General features: G+C 30.8%; 1 protein-coding gene across 2 annotated transcripts in view; it reads right to left on the reverse strand.

The window, feature by feature from the left end:
• Positions 1-24,774, reverse strand: part of LOC148301148 (LIM domain transcription factor LMO4.1-like) — a 105,548-nt gene that overhangs the window by 13,846 nt on the left and 66,928 nt on the right. For both annotated transcript variants that reach the window (XM_088273739.1, XM_088273740.1), the window contains one exon: positions 804-1,108. In XM_088273739.1, coding sequence (XP_088129865.1) covers positions 804-1,108 — 305 coding nt within the window. The remainder of the gene's footprint in view (positions 1-803; positions 1,109-24,774) is intronic.

Here is a 24,774-nt window from a genome sequence, read left to right on the forward strand (position 1 = left end):
TATACAACAATATATAATATATATAACAAGAAAGAGTGAAAATAAAGTGATTAGGTAGGTAATTAAAATAGTCATTAAGTTTACATTATCAGTCTTAAACCAAATACTAAACAAAGTTCATCCTTTCATATGAAAAAAAAAACAATTAACGTTTCGTCTTAAGTTGAGGCAACATTAATATTGCTATTTTAACAGTATGATGTTAATATTCCAGTGTCTGATGAGAACATATAATAAAACGCGTAAATTGTTAATATTTCCATGTTAGTTTTGTGTTGATTCTAAAAGAAAGACGGAAGATATCGTGAGGTGCGGATGACAACGAAAGCGATACTGGAATGAGCATATAAACAGAATGTTAGAAGACAGACTTTCACGTATCGCCCTAAAAGGAAACCCTGAAAGATGCAGACCTCCAGGCAGACCTTCAAAAAAGGGAGAGATAGCTAGGAGTCAACATTTCAAGAGCAACATGCGGAAGCACAAACAGATCCTGAGGATCTATCAAAATTAAGAAGTATTTTTTTCAAACCCTTATTCGCACCCTTTGATGCATAGGATACTGCATCATATAAATGCAGTGTTATCTTGATCATTAACACATGAAGGAAAGGCGATCAGCCCTCCGCTTCAGGAACCAGTCCAGGGTTATATTGAATAAATATTACAGTGAAAAAATCACTAATATTTATGTGACCCTCCCTGGGAATTGAATCCGGGACCTCCAGTATGGTGGCCGAGCGTGCTGACCATTACACTACGGAGGCGGACATAAAAGAAGAAGAAGAAGAAGAATTTCTCACCTGAGGTAGTCCCTCTTGCACAGGATGAGGTTGGCCTTGGTGTAGAGCGTGGAGCCCACCTCGCCGAGGCGACAGTCACAGCAGCCGCACTTGAGGCAGTCCTCGTGCCACAGCAGGTCCAGCGCCTTGAGCAGGAAGCGCTCCGTGATGTGCTTGCCGCAGCCGGCGCACTCCTGCGGCGCGGCTCCGGCGCCCGGCCCGGCGGCCGCCGCGCCGCCCGGCGCGCTCTCCTTGCCCGCGTCCATGGTCATGGCGGCCACCACGGGGCTGCTGCCGTTGGGCACCGACAGGACGCGCCTGTCGCTCTGCAACAAGCGGACAAACGGGATGAGGACATAAGCAAATACATGTGGAGCCGTTAAACACGACTTAGTTATATTATTTTTCACATTTCAGCCCAGACTTCAATTATTATTCTTCATCTATATGAAGAATAATAATTGAAGTCTGGGCATTTACAGGGCTTACGATCGTCCATCACTGGTTTAAATGATCACTTTACACAAGTGTAACATTCACCAATTCTACCTGTGATTGACAATCACACTACGCAAATTTTTTGGACTGACTGAAAGTGACCAACTAATAAAACGTAAAATGTTCAGGGGGGTCATTTAAGTCACTTTTGCTTTGGCAAGAAAATAAACAGTTAGTCATTTTTAACAAGTCAATATATTATACTTCCAAGTATAAAATACTTTGGGATTTTTTTCAGGGCTAGTAAGATATCAAATAGTCAATAATCACGTTTTTGTAAATATTGCACGTGGTCACTTTCTCCTGTATGACTACGATATATTGATCAATCTCGTGACAGCTTTCAGATAGGTCTGCGAATATGCGAATATAATCCAGGATTCGGACCTCGCATATAAATAAAAAGAGTCTACAATTAATGCTTTCCTCATTCCAACATAGATGGCTGTTGTGAACTCACACATACTGTGTCACTATAGCGGTAACATCTCTCTGCCTACAAGTACGGGGAAGCGACGTGATGGTTAGTTAGTTAATAATTAATAAAAAAATAAAAAAAAACCCTTATCCGCACCCAAATGGTGCATAGGGCACTGTGTCATATTAACGCAGTGTTATCTCGATCGTTTACACATGAAGGAAAGGTGATCAGCCCTCCGATTCAGGTACCAGTCCAGGGTAATATTGAATAAATATTACAGTAAAAAAATCACTTATATTTATTTTACCCCCCTTGGGAATCGAACCCGGGACCTCCAGAACGGTAGCCGAGCGTGCTGACCATTACACTACGGAGGCGGACAAATTAATAATTAAAGTTAATAATTAAAAAAATATATATTATATTACAAAGTGGAAAATCACACAGTCAGTATGTACCTTAAATATTAATTATTGTAGATTTACGCTCGGTTCCATAGTGTAAGTACAGTATCTACTCAATGAATTAGAGCCACGCAGAATTTCGCGCAATTTCTCAATTCAAACAGGAATAACTCAGAGAAAACCTTGAATAAAACAACATTGAATTTTATTTACACATGAACACTTTATTACGCTTAAATTATGCATATATTTTCAAATAAATATAGTTAGTATTTAGTATTTCCACCTTTGGCAGAAATAACTGCCTCAATTCTTTTTGGCATACTTAAAATGCACTGTTTTATCATGTTTTTTATTTCTTCGTCTTCTGACCAAATTTTTTGAATATTTTTTTTAAGACAGTCTACTGTCGGATTTGGAAATGAGTATACCTTATTTTTTTACATGCTCCATACGTTTTCTATAGGATTAAGGTCCGGAGAATTTCCAGGCCAGGGGAGAAAAGGTAGATTTTTGTTAGACAAAAAATTTATTATTGATTTAGCCCGGTGGCAAGGTGCCCCATCCTGCATGAAGGTGTATGGACCTTCTGTTGGGTCGAGTGTATGGTAGAAGGGTAATAAAATTCGTTCGAGGACCTGCTTATAGGAATTTTGGTTCATTGTTCCTTCCACGAAAAACAAATGGCCTGGTAAATTGTTAATAATACATGACCATATCATTGTTGCAGGGGGGTGTTTGATAACTTTTACCACACAGGCCTCATTGTAACGTTCCATTGGTGTTCTCCTGACGAATCGACGGCTCTCTGTCACGGCTTCTAATCAGCACTCATCACTAAAGATGACCCGAAAAATAATGAAAATTTAAGTTTAATTCAAATATATAAGTTTATTAACTCAAATGATATGTTGAAAATTCAATTTAAATAAATACCTTTTTCCAATCATCTACCGAATAATTTCGATGTAGTCTGGCCCATTTTAATCGATCCGCTTTCATTCGTGGTGTCAATTTTGGTACTTTTACAGGGCGCCTGCATTTCAGATTTACTTCGTAAAGACGTCGCCTCAGTGTTGATACCGATATATTTATACCCTCTTCTTCCAATTTTATTTTTAATGTTTTTGCTGATGCACTACGGTTTTCTTAGGCACTTTGAACGATTTTTCGATCAGTCCTCGGTGTTGTTTTTCTAATCCTATGACAGTTTTTTCGCCGATTGCTGGTGGCAGGTGACTGATTTTTTATTGATTTTGAAATTCTGTCCACTGTTTGACGAGAAACGTTTTCTTTTTTTGAAATTTCTCTATTAGATAGTATTCCTAATTTCAGTAGTACTATAACACTAGACTTTTTTTCCTCAGAAATGTCTTTACTTTTTCCCATTTTGTCCTTTTCAAAAAAAACACTTGTGTTTAATTTTTTTTTTATACTTTATGAACTAAAATTAAAAATTAAGTTTTTTTCACAAGACACGATAACTATATAACCTTTTTGAACAAAACATTAACCAGAACTCAAGAAACTTCACTAATAAATGAGATAGGACTATTTTTTGAACTTTCAACTATCCGTCTACCTGTGCTAATTAGGGACCTTTCTCAGAAAAAGGGTTTGAAATTTTATAAAGGCTTAAATAATCCAGGTATATTTTACATATTATTGAAGGTCATATACATGACATTAGATGTCAATAGAAAACTTAAAGTATTTATGTAAAATAAATATAATAATCCAAAAGATTTCAGAGTATTCAAAAAAATAATGGGTGGCCCTAATTCATTGAGTAGATACTGTATGTTATTTAACGTTTGCTGAGGTTACAATAAACATTTTATTGTATTTATTTAATATTATCCTGTATTTGTACCTAAGGTGCAGGAATAATAACCGTATATGAATGCTATTAACGATCAATAAATTTTGTTTGTTAAGCTAGATATATGTAAAGATTGAAAAAAACATATTTATTAGTTGCCTTAGAAAATTCTCCTTGCCAGGATTCTTTACAAAAATTTATAGCATATTTACTTATATTTATTGATTTGGCGTTTAATTTGTAGAACTCCATTTTAATTTATGTATTAATTTTAAATCAAACACAGATTATTTGAGTCTACTAAGTTGTATTTTATTAACAAAAACACATAATTTAACAACAAAAATTTTAAACATTTTTGTTAATAAAATACAACTTAGCAGACTCAAAAAATCTGTGTTTGATTTAAAATTAATACATAAATATTTACTTACAGTTTATATGTCTTTAAATTGAAAGAGAATGTTTAAAGTTAATAATAAATGAAAAAGGTTGATCCTCGAAAACAATACAATGGATTCAATATCTTATAGCAATCAAGATTTGTCACAGAGCTCATTTATTTGAATTATTCGTCTTCAAATCAGACACCACTAAATCTGATGTCCGAACACTAGATCATTGTCCTATTGCCTCATAAATTTTCGTTAACTACCTTATACCTTTTTTTTGCACATTCTGTTTCCAATTTAAAGCTTTCAATGTATATACGTTACAATTTATATATGTAGTATGTTGAATAAGTTATTATCTAAATATTACGGTTGTGTGCAACGACAAAATAATTAATGCGCTACGGCTATTCCTCTTGTTATATGTATTCTGTTTGTGACGGCTTAAGCCTGTACAGATAATTAATTATGATTTGTAATGGCGGATGACAGAATCAATCACAACCAGTCATGTCATAGGCAAGTAATTAATAATATTAAATAATCGTCCGGAGCATGGGGGATTGATAGGAAAATCATGTAAAAATACTTCATACAAAACACCTTTTAAAAAAAATGCAATATTTATTTTTAACCCTCCCTTCCCGGTGTTGTGTACCTTGTATTCAGTTTCAATTCAATTCAATTCAATTCAATTTATTCAATAATTAATATATACATTACAAACTAACATTTAAGGCGAATACATTAAAAAAAAATTAAAAGTAAGCAAGAAGACTCTCGTTAAATGTGTAGAAGAATACCGCTTCGGAAAACTCCTTCGGACACATAGAACAGATCAATATCCAATGTGATATTGTTCAACATAGCGGTAGCTCTTCCTACAGGCATAACCATCGGCAGGTTGGTCCTGTGTATAGGAATGTGAAACAATCTATGCCGACGCTGTCTTAGGTAACTATCGGGAACATACAGAAACATTGCTTCTAATAACCATAATATCTCTATAAATATAATACAACAATTTGAGTGTGTCCACTTGTTCACAAATCTGGATTATCTCCAATTATAGGAGTATTTTTTGACATCTCATCAAAGATGAAGAAGAATCAAGAAATCTGGGCATTTACGGGGCTGACGACCGTTATAGGCTGGTTTAAGTGATCACTTTACACACGTGTAAAATTCACCAATTCTAATTATTACAATTGGAGGATGCTCATATTATTCACATTTTGAGTAAAATAACATTCACACACTTAACGTGAATAGTGCTATGGTAGTGACACCAACCACAAAGTAAAAGCTTTAATCATGTTTTAATGATATAACATTAATTTAAGGATATTTTAATACTGGAAAATCAAATTAAAGTTTTTAAATTCTTAAATTTTAATAAAGTTAAGTCTTTAGTTTAAAATAAAGTTTTTGTCCGCCTCCGTAGTGTAATGGTCAGCACGCTTGGCTACCGTACTGTAGGTCCCAGGTTCGATTCCCAGGGGGGGGATCAAATAAATATAAGTGATTTTTTCACTCTAATATTTATTCAATATTACCCTGGACTGGTAACCGAAGCGGAGGGCTGATCACCTTTCCTTCATATTTTAACGCTCAAGATAACACTGCTTTTATAAAAATGCAGTGCCCTATGCACCATTGGGGTGCAGATAAGGGTTTGAATGAAAATGGTTATAATAGATATCAAAATTACATTAAATTTATACTGTCAAAAACCTGTTAAATATATTTTTTTAATATTTTTACAGGAGTGTTAATGTAAAGCTTTTTGTATTTTGAACAGATTGGTCAATGTTTTTTAAACTGTTTTCGACAATATTACACAAAGGCCGGCTACATAAAACAACACTCGTTGTATTTTAAAACATGTAACAATCAATCAATTATTCCTTGCGCTTTTGTTACGCTAAATTACATTATCGGCAGAAATATGATTTGAATATCACCGCTATTTATCTCATTTCATTCTAGAACACTGTAATTTATTTACTGACGCTTTGAAATGAGGTCCATTATTAAAATCTATTGTCAAATAATTATAATTAAACGAACAAAAACGTAAAGTTCCGAACGAAAATGTGCAATGAAATCAATAGATTTATTGATGTATTGTTATGAACCCAGCATCATTGCATAACACATTGAAAAGGTATTGTTAATGGGGAAACTATTGATTCGTTAATAATTATTTTCGTTTTCTTATCATATGTTTATTTAGTAAAAAGTTTACCAACAAAACGTCGTAAGTTTTTTTTTAGATATGTTCTTTGAGTCAATGGACATTTATGACACAGTAATTAATACTGCTATCCATCAATGTGAAAAAATCTTCATAATTACTAACAAATATGTAGGTTAATGAAATTCTTTAAAAAAGTTTCCGTAAGATATTTTATTTTTATTTTCATCTCTCAAAATACAAAACGTTTGTACTGAATGAAATAGTAACAAAGTATTTGAATTTTGGTGGTACTATTTTTTAGGTGAAACTATGTAAAATACCTGGTATCTGTGTTAAAATGACAGTTAAGCACATTTGGGTACCACGCTAGATATTTCCTTAACCACGAGGGTATATAATAAATCAATTTATTTTTTTTACCATAAAATTTATTAAACATTACTCTGGACTGGTACCTGAAGTACAAAACTGATCACCTTACCTTCACTTAATAAACGCTCAAATTAACAATACATCAATTTAAAACAGTGTCCTATGCACCATTGGGTGCGGATAAGGTCAGTAGTAAAAGCAGTAGAAGTATTTATATCGTTAGCCATAAATTATTTATCTTCCTAAATAATATATTTTACTGTTTTAAAAGACAAATGTAATGATATTGCATAAATTCTTAATTTTTGAAATATTTTATTTCAGTTAAATTATTTCCTGGAGGCAAATTTCAGTAAAATAAATGGGATTTCAGTGAAATTATTCCCTATACTTATACCCATGTGTATTAAAATACGTCCGAAAAAAGTCTACCAGTCGGGCGGGGCTTTGAATATGTTAGTATTACACTGCATCAGGTCCTCTCAGGAGATCTAGGTCTGTCAAATTGAGGCTCAATGGTAAATTGAAGCCCCCTGGAGCCTGAACTAGACAGAGCAGGATCCAGTGGACCTATCTACTAAAAGAAAGTCGTAAAATATATCTAATTCTATCCTCTAAATTCTAAAAGAGACAAAATTGTACTTTATAGATAGATATAAAGTATTTACATACATGCCCCGCTGACAGTGAGAGGGATTTTGCAGGCGTTAATAATTATTTTTATCCTTGATCGTGAAAAGCTTTGCATTATCGATTAAATACTGACATACTCTTAAGATTCAAAATAAGGATTTTTTTAAATGGATGAGTCCGTTTCTATATTTGACCTGGGAATGTGGCGGGAGTTTTCAGAGAGGTAAAGTTAATTAATTGAAATGTAACTTTGTTGTAAAATCACTATAAATATTTTATTTTAACTTAATTTTAATGTAAAAATAAAATTAAAATAAAGCCATTTGAGCCACATCTACCTAAGCTTCTTTCCCTAACCGTCAAAATATTTTGAATATTGTTTAGTAGATAGTGTTTAATTAATCAGGATAAAGTTATTACAAAGTATTTACAGTGATTTTAAAACAAAGTTACATTTTAATTATAAAATGGAAAATCACAAGGTTAGTGCTTCAAATATAAATTGTATAGTTAATTCTTTAAAAATGTGAATATTTTTATTTAAACATTTTTATTACATAATGATCACCCATCATTTTCACTTTTTGTAATTTATACATGTTTAAAATTAATGTATTTTCAATGACTGACGTAAGTATTTATTATATATAGTTTTCCCCTATTACATTAAAAGAAAGTAAATTTAATTCCTAAAATGATATTTTTTTATCCTTCATTCCTTAAATTATATATTTTTTATAAAATTTTTGTGGAATTTTTATGGTTGCTTTTTATAAAATACTTCTAACCTTATACATTTCTTTTAATTTAGTAACTTACATTATAAAATTCCTACCGCTAATTTACCTTTTGGCATTTTTTTATGAATTTTCAATTGATAAAACTTTGTTTTTTAACGTAAGCAGGACCAAATTAATGTAATATCACATAAGTACATAGAATAATAAAAAAATGCTTTAGACATTTAACAACAGTTACCGAACACTTTTTAAATGTTCAAAGCAACAATATTTTTTTATTAAAATTATACAGTTTTTTTTTTACTTTTATGCTTTTTACTTTTTACTGTTTACGATAAAATATTAAACCATCCAAGATCTTGATATTTCTCGACCGCTACCAGAGACATCTAACGAAGGATACTCAAAACAATTATCCGACGAGAGTACAATCGAGAGAAATAAAATTGAGGAAGGAAGTGGGCCACTTTGTGGAAACATTTCAGACAACTCTACTGTTTTATAGCCGTGATGTCCCAACCATACATTTCCTAACCACTGAATCGAAGTGTCTCAATTCAATACAGTACCAATTCGGTGTAATCGCTTATTTTTTACAAAATGCCGGTTACTTTATATTTTTATTTCGATCTTAAGTCCGGCTGTGAATTTATCAGAAGACAAAAAGGTATAAAGAAAATTATACCACTTCATACAAAGGTTATAGGTATACCAATACTTTATTTATTGTTGCGAAAATTCACGAAGTTTTTTTTACTCGGTTGTGGCGTCTGTTAGACGATTGGCCATATCGAGACAGACTTTCAGGGGTTCGGCAGACGAAGGGTAGACTAAGGGTGGATCTGAGGGTGTTTAGACGCGCATGAGAAGGGGAGGTGATTGATTTACTCTAAACCAACAATTTAACGCTCGAGTTGATCTGATTCATTGGATTTAGGTTTGTTGCTTTCTTAGCGGTCATCCGTACTCGGTCCAATACTGAGAGGAAGGACTATTGACTATTACGTTCAATTTATATATTTTTTTACAACTTTCACGTAATTGATGTAAGCTCTAGGAATAAAAATAATCTGCAGATGATTAAAGCTACATTTATTGAGAGATTAATATTGTCTGGAAAATGGACTACTGATCAGATTTCGTTGTTAGTAAAGACATTTACATCCTTTATTTTTCATATTATTACTATTATTATTTTATTTATTTATTTATTGACTTGGCGTTTAATTTGTAGAACTCCATTTTAATTTATGTATTAATTTTAAATCAAACACAGATTTTTTGAGTCTACTAAGTTGTATTTTATTAACAAAAAACACATAAAAAATTATATTGTGACAATTGTTTCACCTTGTTAGGGCATTATCAAACGAATGACATTCGTTTGATAATGCCCTAACAAGTCGAAACAATTGTCACAATATATTTTTTTATGTGTTTTTTGTTAATAAAATACAACTTAGTAGACTCAAAAAATCTGTGTTTGATTTAAAATTAATACATAAATTATTATTTTACTTTATTTTTATTTATATAATGTTATTTCAAGATTATTTTATAATATTATTCATTTGGTAGTTATTTCTATTTTTGATAATCTTAAAATTAGTTACACTGTTCTCTCCGATAAAGAGACTAAGCTCTTAAGTTATTGTACTTGGTGAGGGACTTATTTATTGTTTATGATTATGAGTGAAGTTATTTTTTTTATGTTCATAAACGTTATTTAAATTTGTTAACAGTAGAAAAAATTGGATTCCAATTTACGTAATATTTTAACAAACATATATGTATATATATATATATATATATATATATATATATATATATATATATATATATATATATATATATATATATATATATATATATATATTTATATATATATATATATATATATATGTATATATATATATATATATATATATATATATATATATATATATATATATATATATATATATATATATATATATATATATATATATATATATATATATATATATATATATATATATATATATACTATTTTCACTTTCTCTTATGAAACTACTCTACCATTTTAAAATCATTTAATCGAACTAGTAGTATGTAATCGAGTGGCAGGGTGGAAAGGACTATCGATATAATTTCAGGTTTCAAAGAACACATCATGAGACATTCACATATGCATAAATAGTTATATAAGAGTTAGTTAACTTAATACAGAGGTAGTTCAGTTAACAAAAGGCTGTACGCGAAGTGGCCATTTTCCGCCAGAGATCACCCTCAGCCCCCATTATGCCGTTGTACTAATCTGCTCGGGGATAATTCCACTTTGATTTACTTGGCCGACTATGAAAGGCTCTTCGGGAACATGAAATGTCTGAGCAGAGCCTGCCCGTGCGGGGCAGCCTGTTTGTGATGGGCACAAAGATCTAGTTTTCTTTGTTTGGCTGCATGAAAATACTACTGATAACTGTCCCAATCTCCTGATAGAGAAAGAAAATTGCAGAAGGCATTTTAATAATTCATATTTCAATATATCCACCCCATTCGGTAAAATATTGAGTTCATTTAAAAATATTAGTTTGGTAATAAATAAAAATACTTTCAGGTGGAACATTGCTTTGATTTCAAAACACTGTTTGGTAATATTCGAATATTGCTTAAAACTAATGAATCCGAGTGCTTTACAAAGAATGCAACTCAAACAAAAATATATTTATCTTATCCATTTTTCATAAAGGAATTTTATTTAGAGGTTTGTTCAGAGGTAGGATAGTAAAGACGGGAAAAGAAAAACTAAAATATACCAAAAATACTTAGCTTTATTAAAATAAGGATTTTATAAAATGAAATCTAACTAGAAAGTAATTGAATCTGCAAAAGTCAGTTTCTTGATTGAACGTTTACAAAAATATGCTAATAATATTGCATAAAATATTTTATCTGAAAATCAAATAAATCAAAAAATCTTTTCATTAATTGATTCAGCAGTCACTTTGTGGTAAAAATGTATTTCCATATATTTTAAGTGATAGTTCCCAAGTAAAATTTTAAATAAAATATACATATATATATACATATATACATATATACATATATATATATATATATATATATATATATATATATATATATATATATATATATATATATATGTATATATATATATATAAATATATATATATATATTTATATTTATTTAAATATATATATATATATATATATATATATATATATATATATATATATATATATATATATATATATATATATATATATATATATATATATATATATATATCCTTACGTGAGCCTTAGTTGAAGTTTTTATCGGTCGCACAAACCGCAAGTCAGGTGCTTTCAAACGGGGAAATGTAACGGAACGAGAAAACACGTAGATCTAGTGCAGTACCTGTTCTAGTGGTTCCACACCTTGATGAAAAGCTTTGAAATTATTCCGGGAAAACATACTCCAACCGTTTATTAAAGTGGTGCAGTTTCGTATTTGAAATAAATTTATAATATAAAAACTTTATTTAAATATTTATTATTTAGAAAACATTTAAAATCAGCAAAATTAAATACAAATAACTTACAGTAAAAAAAACGTATAAATCCTACCATCATTTAATATTTAATCTATAATATAATAATCATAACGTTTAGTCTCTTTAATGAGGTTTTAAATTCAATATGTTTAAAAATAAAGAAATATTTATGTTCAAACAGAAAAAAAATTATGTTTATTCGCAATTTCTAAATTAACTTTAATATTGAAAGAGACGCCCTAATTATTGGCAGTTTTTATTGTAAAATCCTATTTTATATTGAAAAATATTTCAAAATAAATCCAAGAAAGAAAATATTTTAGTGTAATGATATGCTCATAGTAAAAATAATATTTACAATTTTTTTCGCGCCACTTCTCCGCAAGGGTAAGCCGATAGAAAAAAACCCAGATTTGTGAACAAGTATTTGAACACACTGAAAATATTGTTTTTTTTTAAAGAATAACCGATCACCTTAATTATAACAGACAGTATAATATGTTATACTAATAATTTTTAACCACTATGATATATTGGTGACATTTTACTCAATTGCCTTTTTTTTAATTACCTAACGTCCAACTGACTCTGAAACCTAGCTACGGCTTATGCAACACCGCTTATTACGACCCTACTCAGGCTTCAACTTGTGAGTTGCCTACTTTATGTTTAAAGTTACTATAATTTCATGTAATTCATGGGTGAAAATTCTAGGCAAAAACTACTGCACTAAATATTGTAGCAGTTTAATAATTCCGCTGTGGAGCTTCTTTCTACTGCGGGCAAACTGTACAAAGTAGTACTTATTTAGCAGATTGCTTCTCTTTAAGTTTTTCTTTAATACAGGGAGCGCTGGTGGGGACAAGTTCTTTCTGGGAGAGAATTAGGAATATCTGCTGTGAGTGGAGTAATGAAACATTCATACGATGGTGGGACAAACTCCCTTATTACTTAGACTTAATTTGTTTCGCGCGAAAGCACTTTCATTTGTAGCGTTTTTGATTAGTGAATGGGAGAACCACTTTATATACTACAGTCGTATACCCATCGGCGGCCATCGGCGTACACCTTCTTGGGAACTAATCTAGCCAATTGCTTTCTTCATTACTTAAATGTTCTTGCTGAAACGTATCTTTTCTTATACAAACGCCTCCTAGATAATAACTCCGCCGTGCTGCAGAATATTATGTAGAAATCTTTACTTATTTTAGCCGCAATTTTAATCACACTATTTTTAAAATTCGTTTCACAACTCAGTTACTATAAGTGACATAATAAAGTAATTTTATTTGTTTTAAGGTAAGATAAAACATGAAACTTCTTGGAAGAATGTGCGGCAAAACAAATTATGATAGATGTTCAAATGGTGATTTAAGCAAAGAATGTAAAGCTTAGATAAGCAATATAGATAAAATTAAGAAAGGCGTGTTGAGATGGTTTAGGAACACTAAAACACATTTATGAGATAAATGCATATGGAAATAGAAGCAGACAAGACCGAAGAAAACATAACGAATAATAATTTCAAATACTGGAAAGTGCTCGGCTCAGGATTCAGAATAATCGATGGGTATGTAGGAGGAGATGCATGATTTTGGAAAAGGCGAAGATTGTTTCCGAAGTAAAATTGATATGTTTACTCTCTGCTTACCCTTGCGGAGAAGTGACGTGATGGTAAGTCAGTTTAAAATATGATCTGATGACTATTATCAAAAACTTTTTTTTTTAAAACGGTGTTTTTTTAAGAAAAAACACAATATTTTGTTTTAAATACCGCAAGCATAATGTATTTCATACGCTTTACTTACTGTTTAATTTTTTTTAACAAAAACCATTCTGAAATATATTGTATGTATTTTTTTTACCTAAAATCCACTTTTAAGATAAATCGAATAATATTAAGTATTCTCAAGATTCTAGAACGAAATTTATAAAATAAGAAAATATTAGTTTTAATAATATTACTATGAGAAAATATTTAAATTGGTTTGCAGATTACAGCTGTTGCGACGTTTGAAAGTAAAGAATACGTATTGCGTTTGATATAGAGTGCACTGGTCTCTACTACTCACTCACTCAGGCTTAATACAATGTCGATACTGATACGATGGAAAAATAAAAACCACTTTACTGCTGTCATTATCACATAATTTTATTTTAAAAAGCAATGAATGGATATTCTGGATTTACGTCATTAGAAAATTAATTATGTTTCGAGTAATAAATGTGATAAGTTGCAACTGTAAAGTAGTAGTATTTGTACATGTGTGTATATTGTGAGGTCCGATAAGTGGACAATAAAACTTTATACAATATAGCAACAGGCTCTTAGACAAAAGCGATAAATTATAATTATTATATTTTATTATTTTGAGAAATAAAAAGACTCTGTTTTTTTATCCACTCACATTGTGAGTGGATCAAAAAAACAAAGTCTTTTTATTTCTCAAAATAATAAGTCAATATGATCCACAAAGTTAATGCTTTCAATATTCAAAACAATTAATATATTTACTTTACTTTATAAATATTTTCTTTTAAAATAGTATGAAAGTAACTCCTGGAATTGGAAATAATCCAGATTTTGTGAACAAGTATTTGGACACACTCAAAATGCTGTTAATAAATTATCTGGTCAAATTATAAGCTTTAATAATAAAAATGAAAATGGTATTTTCTGGCGTTTCGCATGTGTGTGATTATAATCCAGGATTCGGACCTCACATACTTATATAAGAGTTTCTGCTAAGTAAAAGCTTCTTTACATCTCACCAATAGATGTCTCTAGTGAAGTTCTAGTGATTCAAGAACAAGGTTTTCTAAATTGGTTCATATATATAGAACTTCCAAGAATTTGAGTAGTGTGGTTGTCAATAATGGGTAGAATTGGTGAATGTTACACGTGTGTAAAGTGATCACTTAAACCAGCCTTTGACGGTCGTCAGCCCCGTAAATGCCCAGACTTCCATATTCTTCTTAATCTTTGATGAAATGTCAAAAAAAATAAATTGTTTGCAGCAATTTGTAGTGACATACTATTGTGACGTACTAGTATTTAATGATATTCATTAATGAATTCAAATTCTTTTCCGCAACCCACATGGTGCATAGGGTACTGCATCATATAAACACAGAGTTATCTTGATCGTTAACACATGAAGGAAATGTGATCAGCCCTCCGCTTCAAGTACCAGTCCAGGGTAATATTGAATACTTATAACAGTGAAAAAATCATTTGTATTTATTTGTCACTTATCGAACCCGGGACCTTCAGAACTGTAGCCAAGCGTTCTGACCATTATACTACGTAGGCTGACAGATTCAAAGTACTTTTAATATTTAAAATCGTTTCAGTATTAAATTTTATCATGTACCAGGATAACAGTAGTATCATTTGTGTACAGTTAACAGTTAATGTTATTAAAGTAATGTTTATTCACTTGAAGTGATCCGGCATGGGCGGCATGGGCGGCATGCCTAGGGCGGGAGAGGCGGACTAAGTGTATTGGACTCGATGCAAGATTACCGCCCTATATCCGCTCGCAAGTGTCTGGCACGTGTCTTTTACATACGTGATCTGAGAAAACCTAATTCATTACATTGACAGTTTTTTTCATTTAAATATTTATCTACAAATAAATATCGTAGTCGTACAAGAGAAAGTGACCAACTAACAAAACGTAAAATGTTCAGGAGGGCCATTCAAGTCACTTTTGCTTGGAAAGAAAATATGTGTTAACTTTCATTTATGTGTTAGCAACCAAGATAACACTATGTTTATATGATGCAGTGCCCTATGCACCATTAGGGTGCGGATAAGGGTTTGAAGAGGAAAAAATGCACTTTGATGATTTTAAAGTTTTTTACGAGTAGATATCGGTATATGGAGGATATTATTCCTGCTATCCTGGTATATGAATAAAATATAGTTCGATTACTGTACCACAGTTCGGAAGGTTCAAGGTTCGATTCCAAGCTACAATTGTGAACTAGACTCACAACTAAGCCTTCATTAAATTTACCAACATAAAAAAAATCTTGAGACAGTTCCCAATGCACAATTCATTTTTTAATTGCTGAAAAATACACATTTCTTTACCGAAATGGCAGCGCCATCTGTTGAAAGTAATATTAACACACGCAATACTTAACATTGCTCAAAGCAGACATCTTAATACTTAACAGTTGCTATCACTGTTTCATACACGTTTAATATCTGCATTGGTTCACAGGCATTATGAAATTATACGTAATTGAAAAGTGAGCATTCAATTTTATTTCTTTTCCATTTAACCAGGTTGAACTACAGCGACGCGTGCCGTGCACGGCCAATACTAAATAAAAATAAAACTAGACGGGTATATTTATATATTATAATGATAATAATTCATTCCTGACCCGACGTAATTAAATACTAATTCTTTATTTTAGCAACAGAATATCAGTAACTTTAATATAAAAAATAATATATTATTATATAAAACAAGATATTTAATTAAAAACCATTTGTAAACGTTAAAATTATGAGAAAAAATCATTAAAGAGGTCAATAAGCTTCCTTCTGATATTATTATATTGTTGCTATGATAACAATAAATTGGGAATATAATTAAATTAAATGATATTTAAAAAAAATATATACTTGAATTAATTATATAAAAAAAAAACAAATAAGGAAATAGAGATAAAACTGCAATTATTTTTAAAAACATGGTAAAAACAATTAAAAAGATAAATCTTAGCAAGTCATACAAATTAAATGATTTTTTTATGAATATATTTAAATAAACGTTTTATATTTTAAATTGGCGTTAATTTATTATTAATTTAGATTTTAATTGGAGCGATATCTTGTTAATTAAATGAAAACACTTACTTAAAAGATTTTACTCAATAATTGATATTTATAAATTAATAACGTTATAAATTAAATACTTTGGAGACAGCAAAGCATTTTATTTTATTTATTTATTTATATTTTATCATACTTATAATAACAAATAACAGACATCGCCCACTCCTTTCAAGAACGTCATAAATCAAGAAACTTGATTTTTCAGGAGAACGTTTTTAAAGTTTAAAAATATAATACAATGTATTTAAAATAAATATCAAGCCACCTATTGAACTTTTTACTGTGCAACAGATCTTTTTAGGTAAAACCTGAAGGTTTTTTCTCCACTTGAAAAATATTTAGTATATTTAAAAAAAATATACAATACCTTTTCTTTAAAATGCAAAAACAACACTTTCTGCCCTGTAGCGGGTAATTATTAAGTAAAAAATATGCCTCTTTTGCTGGGATATAGTTCGTTTTTTGGGCATTCCGAAAACATGCACAACTGAAAATTGTCGATTTTTTATTCATGACGTTCTTGAAAGGAGTAAGCGATATGTGCCCTCTTTGAATTTTCCCATGCCGAGGGTACATTTTACAATACTTTTTTTTCATAAAAACATAAAACATTTAAAAAATCTTGACATTCATTTAAATGCGTCATAACCGAATGATGTAATCTATTTCAGACCTATCTACCTCCATTATTCATTTATTAATAGCTCTTTTATATTCAACATTTTTCAATAATTTTTTGGATAATGAAAGCAAATCGTACAAATTTATTGCATAATAATCAAAGTTCTATTAATCAAAATAGGTATGTATATGTAAGGTTTTGTTTGAAATGTTTTTTGATCTTGTAGTTCTTCGTACACTGCTATATCTAACTGTATCAATTGACGTTTGTGTTATGCATGACTGCAGCGAACATTTTTTCAAATTTGTAGTTAATATAAAAATTAATAAAATGATCGTGTATATATATTATATCTACATTTTATATTAACGGATGCAGCCATTTTGTACAAATTATTTATTAATTGTACGAAAATATTCACGGTCACAGTGTGTAAGTGGTAAAAAAATATTGCAAAATCTTTATAAATAATAAAGAAAATGATCATCAGCTTTAAATCTGAAACCACCTTAAATTATTCTCCGGTTGCTTTGAAATTTCGTCACAATATTGCATTTTAATACTCGTGTGTTTTCAAGTATCTATAAAAATAAATGTAAATGATCATTTGTTCAGAATCTACCTAAATCTATCTAAAATTTCGAAGTAGTAAGATGAGTCGATCTTGAAACCTTATCCATGAAATACAATTTGTTAGCTTTGGAAATATTGCTCTGACTCTAGCCATTCTTTTGTTTTTGGAAGGAAAGTTTGTAAATTTAAACAGTAAATACTTGGACAGACTGGATAGTTTTATCAAGAGAAACTTCTAACTGTCTATGCAGTTGAGATGTGTTGGAAGTTGTGCGGAGGAAGAAGGGAATATCTTGTCAATATACTGCATTCTGCATTCCAGTGCACCAAAGGTAAACGCAAACATACCCTCACATGTCAAAAGTTTAGTCAATGCAACATCTAAATCTAAAGGGGATCCCTCACGAGATAATTCAATTTTCTACTTTATTTTAAAATATTGCAAATGCTCAAATCATCAAAAAAGGATTTGCGTTATTTCTTCAGTTTTGCTATTCTTTCAGCGTGATTTTCAAGTGCGGATTATATCCAGTATATCTGAGAAAATATTTTATTGACTTTGTTTAATGTTTATGTAAGATAATATATTGATATGTCCAAATACTTTTTCACAAATTTGGATTATCTTCACTAAGGAGTTATGTTTTTGAAAACATCTTTTGACATCACAACATAGATGAAGAGTGTTTATATATTATACTAATATTACTAACATATTATGTAAAAAATAATAGTAAAAATGACTAACCACAAATTAAATGTTATAAAATTAATAATATTGAAAATAAGAGTATGAAAGTCATCAATATCTCTACTGTGGTTGTCAATCATGGGTAGAATTGGTACATGTTGCACGTGTGTAAATTGACAAATTAATAAGCCCATTATAGGTCATAAACCCTGTAAAAACCCAGATTTCCTTGTTCTTCTTCATCTATATTGAGATTTCAAAATATATCAATGGTTAAGCATGAGAATATCTGAATATGTCTTAATTTTTTGCACTGAATATATGAAAATAAATTATTTATTTATTATTTTTCATACTTATTTTCATTTTTACATAATATATGAAAGCGTCTACAATTTATGACGTTATAGCAGTGCTTTAAAGCAGCCACGTGTGTAACGCAGGTAAAGTTTGACAAAGTGAAGCATAGTTTGCGAGCTTTACCCCAAACTGTAGCTACCAGTTATTCCATTCGAAGGGAAAACAAAACTATAAACTTTGCTTTATCCTTTGGTTCATGTCTTCCATCCATTTCGTCTGTCCAAAACAATTTGATCAAAGAACTAACCGGAGATATCTTCATCTTTATCAACCATTTTGTAATGGTGAAGTATTCGTATTTTGACAACAACGACAAAAACTGCATTGTATAGTATTGACAAACTTCTTGTAATTTATTATTAGATTAAAACCAATATTTTTAGCTTTTCCACTTTTTTATTTGACCAGCGACCGGGTTTCGTCGTTACCGACATCATCAGACTGGTGAGAGGCTATACAAATTGTTATGTTATATATAAAAGAAGGCAGGAGTTGATAACCATGATTTGATATAATTTTCAATATTGATATAATTTTCAATTGATATAATCAAATCATGGTTATCAACTCCTGCCTTCTTTTATATATAACATAACAATTTGTATAGCCTCTCACCAGTCTGATGATGTCGGTAACGACGAAACCCGGTCGCTGGTCAAATAAAAAAGTGGAAAAGCTAAAAATATTGGTTTTAATCTAATAATAAATTAAAAATGCAATTCCATCACGAAGTGTCAGTGGATAATATAAATCTATTAAAAACTTCTTGTAGTTTAAACAAAAACTTATTACTGCTTTAATGAGATATTACAGGTTATTCAACTCAAATTGGACATTTTACAAATCAATTTGGACGCCTTACTAATCAAATTTAACGTTTAATAAATCTAATTTGACATGTTACAACAAAAAAGGACATTAGAAATTTTATAATTTTATTCAAAGTAGAATTAAAAATCTTCAGTACACATCTCACGCACATACTATGATAGTGCGCCGTGCAGGCTTGCCATCTTGACGACTAACGCACTTGTTAGACTTAAGAATAAAAATGTGGGAAGGTATTAACACTGAATACCTGTATAACTGAATATGACACACTGAATATGACGGTATATGTAATACTAATATGAATATATTTTTGATGATCCCTACTTTTTTATATGTACAATTTAGCGTCTTATTTGTTTCGAATAACACCCAATTTCAAGTGAAAATTTGTATAATATAATATTTTTTTAATTTTGAAAAACACATATATACACATAGATGTTGAAAACAAGGTTAATGGTCAACGTTAAACAAGTTAATTTAAAAAATACTTAAGCCAGCCAAATGCCAGCCATATCCACGATATTTCATTATTTTAGAATTATTTTTTTATAAAAATATCATGCTCCTTTTTTATATAGTAGCATGGAACGTACTACCGTATAAATAAAAGAAATACAGTTCAGTACATATGAGATTTTTTATGAGCTTACCAAAAATAATGCAGATTCAACCATTATTGAAGGCCAAAAAATATCTTTAATTTTTTTCCAAAAAAATGGTATTTTTCTGTTTTTTTTTCTTATGATTAGTCTGGCATGGGTATCATTCAGATGGCCGCGTTCGCCGATACAATTTTTTATCAGTGAGCCGATGCAATAAAAGCACAATAAATATCGAGAAAGGGGAAGATCATTTGTGTAATTGAACCGGGGTGTCTGTCTGCGCACGCGCCCTCGCCTCCGCCAGGCCCGGCACCGCCGCGGGCAATCACTTAACCACTCTTAATTTATAAAACCATCCAATTTTCTATATTACCACTTATTTTATCCGTCTATCCACCGCGCACGAACTGAACTCTGCAGACCTCTTAAAGCCATGGCATTCAGATCGCAGTGCGCTTTCGTGATTAAAAATATATACATTCATTCAAACCCTTATTCGCGCCCCAATGGTGCATAGGGCACTGCATTAAATTAACGCATGAAATGTCCAAAAAAAATTATATTGTTTGCAGCAATTCGTAGTGACATACTATTGTGAGGTACTAGTATTTAGTGATATTCTTTAATTCATTCAAACTCTTTTCCGCAACCCACATGGTGCATAGGGTACTGCATCATATAAACACAGTGTTATCTTGATCGTTAACACGCAAAGGAAAGGTGATCAGCCCTCCGCTTCATGTACCAGTCCAGGGTAATATTGAATAAATATTAGAGTGAAAAAAATATATACAGGAATGATAAATAAAAAGTAATCAACGATCGAGAAAGCATGTACCTACATAGATTTTGGTGACCACTACAATTTATATTACTATAATACTAACTGTCAGAGAGAGACAGTTTACATTAGTTATCGACTGGTATGTATGAATGTATGAGGAGATGCATGAACTTGGAAGAGGCGAGGAATGTTTGCAAAGACAGAGTGGTGTGACGTTTTATTCCCTCTTCCTACCCCTGCAGAGAAGCGGCGTGAATATGAAAATGCGAATGAAAGGTATACAAAACGCGATATCTCAGAAGAATGTGCGACAAAACGATGTATGATAGATGTTCGAATAGTGAAATAAGGAAGGAATGCGATGCTGAGATAGGTATTATCGATAAAAGTAAGAAAGGTGTGTTGAGATGGTTTGGACATGTAGAACGAATGAGTGAGGATAGAACGGTAAAACAAATTTATGGGGCGAATGTAATTGGAAAAAGGAGCAGAGGAGACCGGGAAAAATTTGGCACGATCAGGTTTGCCAAATACTTTAAAGCGGTCACGTTAGGAGTCGTAACAATCGGCGGATATGTATGAGGAGATGCATGAACTTGGAAAAGGCGAATGTTTGCAAAGAAAGAGTAGTGTGGCGTTCTATTCTCTCTACCTACCCCTGCGGGGAAGCGGCGTGATGGTTAGTTAGTTAGTTAGTTGTATGAAAGTCTGAGCATCTCAGGGCTTGTCGAAAATTCTTTCTAAATCTTACGAAATCATCAAAGTTCGTAAACCCCTTTTGAAATAATAAAGTTTGCAATTCAAAACACTATACAACAACATGTAGTTTACAATTCAAAATGAGAGATGACGATATAAAATTTGAAATTCAAAGTACAGTAGAACAATGAGCAAATTTACAATTTATAATACTATGTGGCAACAGGAAATGATTTTTATTTTAAAATACAGAAAAACAACTTGTAATCTAGAATTCAAAATACGGTATAGCAACTTGCGATTTACATACGAGTATATCATAATAATTATTTTTTAGATATTTTTATTACAAAAAAAAAATTTTTCCTCCAAAGTGATTAATCTTGTACTCCAGTTTCCTATACCTAGGAGTGGAATATATTTGTAAGGATGCAGATGACGTAAGTGAAGGAGATCAAAATGAAGGACACAGCTGTTAAATAGGAAAGGAAATGCTCTATAAATGGAAAATCAGATTTTCAGGCGTTTCTTAGTATGTGAAATAATCCGTTTGGATCGTATTACAAATAAAACGGTCTTCGTCAAATAAAAGCTTTCTTAATTCAATCATATATGGCTGTTGTGAACTTAATCACGGAAGATCATGAGATGGATAGTATATCTATGACTTAAAAACTTGAGTTAAGCGATTGTTTTTACCTAGAATTTTCACTCATGAATTGCATATATGAAATTATTGTATCTTTAAACATAAACAGTAAATCCACTCACAAGTGGGTAGAGCCTATAAAACTTGTAAAAATGAAGCCTAATTAGGAACATGATAAGAGTCGTTTCATAAACCATACCTAGATTTCAGAGTCACTTGGACGTTAGGTAATTTAAAAAATATCAGTAGTATTGTTGTCAATCATAGGTAGAATGGTGAATGTTACAGAACTGGTTTTTGACAGGTTGTAAGCCCTATTCCTAAACTTCCATATTCTTCTTCATCTATGTTGATATGTCAAAAATAAATAGCCATAATTAGATTTCCTAATACATCGACAGCAAATTATTTCTCTGTCATAGACAAATTATTCAATTGCTGAAATGATTAAATTGTCATTTAAAATTACATGTAAATGTCTTCGCAGCCAATCAAACAAATTACCTCTCAGTTAAATTGACTCCGTTTTCAATTACTTCGGCAACGGTATTATCTCATCCGCGAAACTTGTAATTACGGTTAATCAAATTGGCAGTCTGCGTTTCTTCTGCGTCTGAGTGATTTGCCATAATATCCTTTCGGGAGCGTCCTGATAACCCACCCCGACTGCACAAGACACTAAACAGGCCCTTTTAGTTAAATTGGAACTTTTATGTAAGAGTCCCGTAGACACAGCTGCTTCTGTAGGCAAAGTCGAAACATTTGTTAATGGGACTCGGCGCACATTTATCTCCAGCCATTACCTTATTGCCTATTGCCTTCGAATCTCTAGCGAAGCTTTGCTCTCCTGTTACCAGAATATATCAATTAAATTAATTACATATTTATAACATACCTGCAATTACAACATTTTGAGTGTGTACAAATACATGTTCATAAATCTGGATTATCTGAGTTATTTTTTACATTATTTTTGACATCTCAACAAAGACTGCCTTTTGCCTTCGATTTCCAGCAAAGCTTTGGTCTCCTGTTACCAGAATCCATCGAATAAATTAATTACATATTTTTAACTAAATATATAAATGAATAAATTGAAACTTCCGTTACAATTTATTTATTAAACATATTACAATTGTAAGTAACGTATATAAAATTTAGATGAGGTAATTTTAATTACTCATTTTGGGACATGGGATTAAGGTTAACAAGACTGAAAAATAGAGAAGAAAGTAACAAATAAGAAAACACAGGACAAAATGTAAAATATAAAGTAATAAAAGATACAATAAATAGGCATTTAAAAAAATAAGGTAAGAAGCATTTTTAAAGGAAAAAAAGAGAAAAATAACTTACACAAATATCTTAGCATAAAGTATTTTTTTTAAAGTAAAGGCAATATATTGTAAGGAACTTAAAACCAAACTTAGTTGTATTTATCGGCTACACTAACGTTAATCTAACACGTAAATATAACTAACTAGTTCACTATCATGCCAGTTATCCGCAGGGGTAGGCAGAGAAAACAGAACCCCCAGACCAATCTGTATAGAAAAAATATTGAATCTACGAGATCATTGTGTGTGTGTGTCAGTGTGTATGTGTGTGTGTGTGTATAATGTGCCTATATACGTACCTACATACATGTATAGGTATACAGGTACATAAAAATTAGAGTTAATTTTCATGTAATTTATTTTGAATTTTATTCATAATTATTTAAAAACTAAATTAACTCTACTTTTGCTCGTAGCATGCACAAAAAGTATGTATTTACTTGTTATGTATTTTCTTAATATGTATGTTTGTAATTACTTATTTTCTAAACGATTGAGAACAAGTGTTGAATAATTAAGAACGCTTAAATGATTACAGTCAAGTACTTTTCAAAAGATTGAATTCGAGTCGTCAATATCAAACAGGCAAATGATGACAAAAAAACTATTATTATCGGGGTCTATCCAGGTTGGCTTTTAAAGTAAAAAAATATATGAAGAGATTATTTCATAGCTCCATTTGAAGATTAATCTCATAAACGTGTCAAACTGGAATTAAGCTGTCAAAAGTGTATGGTTCGGATTTAAAGCGTTATTAAGTCCATATTAGGTGTATTTAAAAATGAATTGATGACGTATAAAATAAGGGATAAAAAATTTAATACATATTTAAAGATGAATATTTAAACGAATTATACCTACAAAAACAATAGTATTTTTACCATGCACATTGGAAGTAATTATTTCAGAATTAGGTTATTAATTTCGTGTATTTTGAAAAAGTATTCAATTATCAATGAGTGAGGAAA

Source organism: Brachycentrus maculatus, unplaced genomic scaffold, assembly GCF_059751285.1.
Source record: "Brachycentrus maculatus isolate JH-2025_06_01 unplaced genomic scaffold, ASM5975128v1 h1tg000601l, whole genome shotgun sequence".
Lineage (NCBI taxonomy): Eukaryota > Metazoa > Arthropoda > Insecta > Trichoptera > Brachycentridae > Brachycentrus > Brachycentrus maculatus.